General features: G+C 32.6%; 1 protein-coding gene across 1 annotated transcript; it reads right to left on the bottom strand.

Annotated features, from left to right (window-relative positions):
- Positions 1–2,783: 2,783 nt before the first annotated feature.
- On the bottom strand, positions 2,784–3,125 carry LOC111371660 (uncharacterized mitochondrial protein AtMg00810-like). The gene has a single exon (XM_022993771.1). The coding sequence runs from the start codon at positions 3,123–3,125 to the stop codon at positions 2,784–2,786; it is 342 nt and encodes a 113-aa protein (XP_022849539.1).
- Between the last annotated feature and the right edge of the window lie 1,099 nt (positions 3,126–4,224).

Here is a 4,224-nt window from a genome sequence, read left to right as displayed (position 1 = left end):
GGTTTACAATATGGATTGTAGATCCAAAGTTAATCCATCAAGTGTTTATATTTACATTAATCATATTAGATTCATAACAAACAAATGAGGTTGGATTACCATTATCCTCAATCCATTTCTTGAATGTGGTGCAATCTTTCTTCATGTGTCCCCTCTTTTTACAGAAGTAACACTTGGCCTCTTTCTTAATATCAGCTTGGGATGGATTTTATCTTTCCCTTTTTTGATTGGCTTAAGCCTTCCCATTTCCACGGGTTATGGTCAATATTACACTTTCACCTTGCTTCATTAATAGTCTCCATTCTTCTTGAACACAGTCATTAATTGACCATTTGTTCATATGTGTGTTGTAGAAGATCTTGAAAGGTTCGTACTCTTGTGGGAGACTATTTAAGACGTAGTGTACAAGGAAGGATTTAGACATCTCACTCTTATGTGCTGTATGAGATCTTGAAATGTCTCTCATCTGCATGATGTGCTTGCGCACACCTTTTACACTGATGAGCCTCAAGGATGAGAATTTCATTATAAGGGTGCTCGTTAGTGCCTTATCTGAAGTGACAAATTGATTATTAATGGCCTTTATCAAGTCCTAGAAAAAGTTTATCCTATATGAAAATTACGCTGAGGCGATTAGACTGTTCCCATTTTCTGCAGTGCTGGCATCGATAATTTTATGTAATTAATTCACATTTAAGTTAATTATGAAAGTAATTTGAGATTCTATCATAAAGTAAACTTTACAATAAAATTATCAAATTATTTACTTATTCATAATTCCTGTGGGCATATTATGAAATAATTTGATATTTTATTCTAATTAATTATATAAATATAACAAAAATTCCTATAGGATAAGATTCATTACATTAAGTATAATTAATTACAAGCTAATGTCTTTAATCCTTATGTGATCCCCATCTTAATATATGCTTTTATTTAATTAAAGATGCTATGGCTAATCCTTAACTAAATAAAACTCTATAGATCACTAGACACTATCCTTTTACGCATAAACAATTAACTCACTATGAGAACAATTCTAATAGCATAATTTAAACCATCATGTTATGATTATGCACAAAATATTCTCATAAGCATTATAAATTGCATAAAATAATTTAAAACATAATTAACTCATGCAAACTAAATATGAGCATAATTATAACTTTTCATAATATAATTCATCATAAATATAACAGTAATGCCCTAGATTTAAAATATATAAAATTGGACCAATAAATTAATTCGTAAAATAGGCCCAATTGAACTTGGAAATGTAAAATTGGCCTAGTACGAACTATATAGGTCGTGGCTCAATTAAAATTTGCAAGTCACTTAATAATATTAATTGGCCCACTTAAACACAACTAAAGGCCATTCAACAATGGCCCAATAAAATTCTCATCATTTTAAAAAAAGGCCCAATTACTGACTTCCAAATTGAACGTCATTTCGTGGAAAAACACTAATAAGCCCAATAAAATTCTCATCATTTTAAAAAAAAAAGGCCCAATTCTAATAATCCATTTTGTAACACCCTTGTCATCTTCTTTCCACAGTGACTAAATTTCACCCATTTCAGAATGACTTCAAATTTTACTTTCCCAATGTCAAAACTCTAAAACATACTGAGGCTAAGAATCGATTTTATGGAGAAATCTGAATCCATTTTCAGAAAAATTCAGTCAAAGAACATAGAGATTTGTAGGTTGATGGTGAAACACCAAGGCATAGGTAATATGTAGCTCTGATATCAAATGTTAGGTAAAACAAATTGGATCGAAAAAACCAAAAAATCTCACGGATCAAATTCATACCTCTGGTCATTGATGTTATTTTAGAAGCTCTCCTTTATTCTAGGTAATGGCACTTCCAAGCTCTCTACCCTCTAAATTGATTGTGTATATTGTATTTTTGGGTGGTGAGCTTGAAACCAAACCCATCTATATATATAGCCAAAACATTCATCAAATTATGGCTTAGGTTACCAAACTTTTCAATCAATGGTAGAATTAAGACTCCTATAAATGTCGAAACTGAAATCTCAAGGACCAATTGACTATTGAAGAGATGAAATGTGAAACGAATTTGTTACAATTTCTTTCTCAAATTTATCATGTTTAATATTAGAGCAAACTAAATTTATTTTTATATCAAAAATTCTGAACCTAGTTTGATTTCAATTCTGGCTGTCAAGATTGGATGCAAAAATGATTTCTACCAGTCAACAAATTTCTCATTTTAGAAAGATGTAGTGCATTAACATTTATATGGGGGATGTACGCAGGAGTTCATTTACTCGAGTGATTTCACAAAAATTCTTTTCTTGCATATAGAAGTTGAAGTTCGAGAGACTAAGATGATCATTGTGCCAGTAAGATCTCTCTTTCCTACTATCCTATGTCGAATGCATCTATATATTGAATCCCTCTCTCATATAATTTTGATTGATCTTGTTCTGAGAAATTGTTATAGTTCCAAAGACTACAAGACTATTGTATACGTAATAGAAGGTGGCCAGGTAAATGCTAGAACTTTTAGAAATTGGAGAACATAGGTTCACTCAATACTCAAACTCACGAAAAGTAGTGGAGGAAATATATGTGATTTAATTATCACTTATAACTGGACTTGATTTTCAAATGGCTAGATTACATGAGTATATATAGGATTTTCACAACATGAACCTAACCTAGTACCTGTATCAATATTTAATTGCATACTTTCCCTCTATCCAGGTACATGAATAACACCATGGAGATACATGTACTCTCTCTAATTCAAGCATTAAAACAATAATCAATATCACTAGCCCAATCTCTATCACAATTGCCAACAAGCTTGAAGTCTTGAGAAGATGTATAGAACATATCAAAGTCAAGTGTACCATTAATGTAATGAAGTATTCTTTTGGCTACCTTGAAATGAGAAGTAGTAAGAGCTTCCATGAAACGACTTACAAGTCCAACATCAAAAAGAATATTTGATTTTGTACAAGTTAAATACTTGAAGCTTCCAACAAAGCTCTTGAAAAATGTGGGGTTGATCTTTGCTCCATCTCTTTGTTTAGATAATTTAACTCTACATTCAACAGGGGTGCTCACTGGCTTGCAATTCGCCATTTCAAACGAACTATTTTTAAATGATTTAACGTTCATTTGATGAGTTTTCCATTTGTTTTGGGCTGCCAAGGAAATAATAAAACAAATTGTTTCTAAATGAGCAACTGGTGCAAACACCTCACTATAGTCAATGCCGGCTTTTGTTTGTATCCTTTTTCAACTAATCTTGCTTTATATATCTCTATCTCGACTTTCAAATTTTTCTTTGTCTTGTATACCCACTTGACAACAATTGTGCTTTTTTCCTTTATGTAGTGATGTTAATTCCCACGTATCATTCTTCTTGATTGCCTTTATTTCTTCATCTATGACATCTCTCCATTTTTATCTAGAGTGGTTTTTTCAAAAGCTAGAGGCTTACAATCCACAAAAATACAAAATTAAGTCAAGTCACTTAAGTTTTGTGTTATCTAATCAGTTGACTTGTACAAAATCTTGATACTTCTAGTTTTTCGAGGCCCCTCACTTGTACTTGTTTTCCTAATTTGTGGATTTAATGGAGGTACTAGGGATGGACTAATAGGTTGCATAACGTCTTAATCTTCTTCTTCTTCTTCAAAGAAGGGATTAAAATTGTATTCTTCCTTTGCAACTTTTCAATCCCAAGCTCTTTCTTCCTCAAACTCAACATCTCTATTAATGATTATTCTGCCATTGCTTGGATTGTACAACTTGTAACCTTTAGAACTTTGGTCATAGCCCATAAACACATACCTCTCACTTTTGTCATCAAGTTTAGTCCTTTTCTCATCCGATACATGAGCATAGGCTATACTTCCAAAAACCAGGAAGTGTGAAAGATTTGGCTTGTAACCACTCCAAGCATCTTGTGGAGTTTTGCTGTGGACACTTTTGGTATGGCATCGGTTGGACAAATAGGCTACACAAGCAACGGCTTTAGCCCAAAACTCCTTAGCTATATTTTAGCTCTTAAGTATACTCCTTGCCAAGTTAAGTAAGGTCTAGTTCTTTCTCTTAGCTACACAATTCTGTTGTGGCAATCTTGGAAGTGTAAAAGGACGATGAGTGCCATTTTTCTCTCAAGTCTTTAAATTCATTGGAAGTGAATTCTCCACCTCTATTAGATCGACGAGCTTTG

Source organism: Olea europaea, chromosome 2 (assembly GCF_002742605.1).
Source record: "Olea europaea var. sylvestris chromosome 2, O_europaea_v1, whole genome shotgun sequence".
NCBI classification, from domain to species: domain Eukaryota; kingdom Viridiplantae; phylum Streptophyta; class Magnoliopsida; order Lamiales; family Oleaceae; genus Olea; species Olea europaea.
Note: the sequence above shows the minus strand (reverse complement) of the source record. Positions and strands in the feature narration are given on the sequence as shown.

Bases quoted from the DNA above. Each gene is read 5' to 3' on its own strand.
- LOC111371660 (XM_022993771.1), bottom strand. From the start codon at position 3,125: ATGGCGAATTGCAAGCCAGTGAGCACCCCTGTTGAATGTAGAGTTAAA.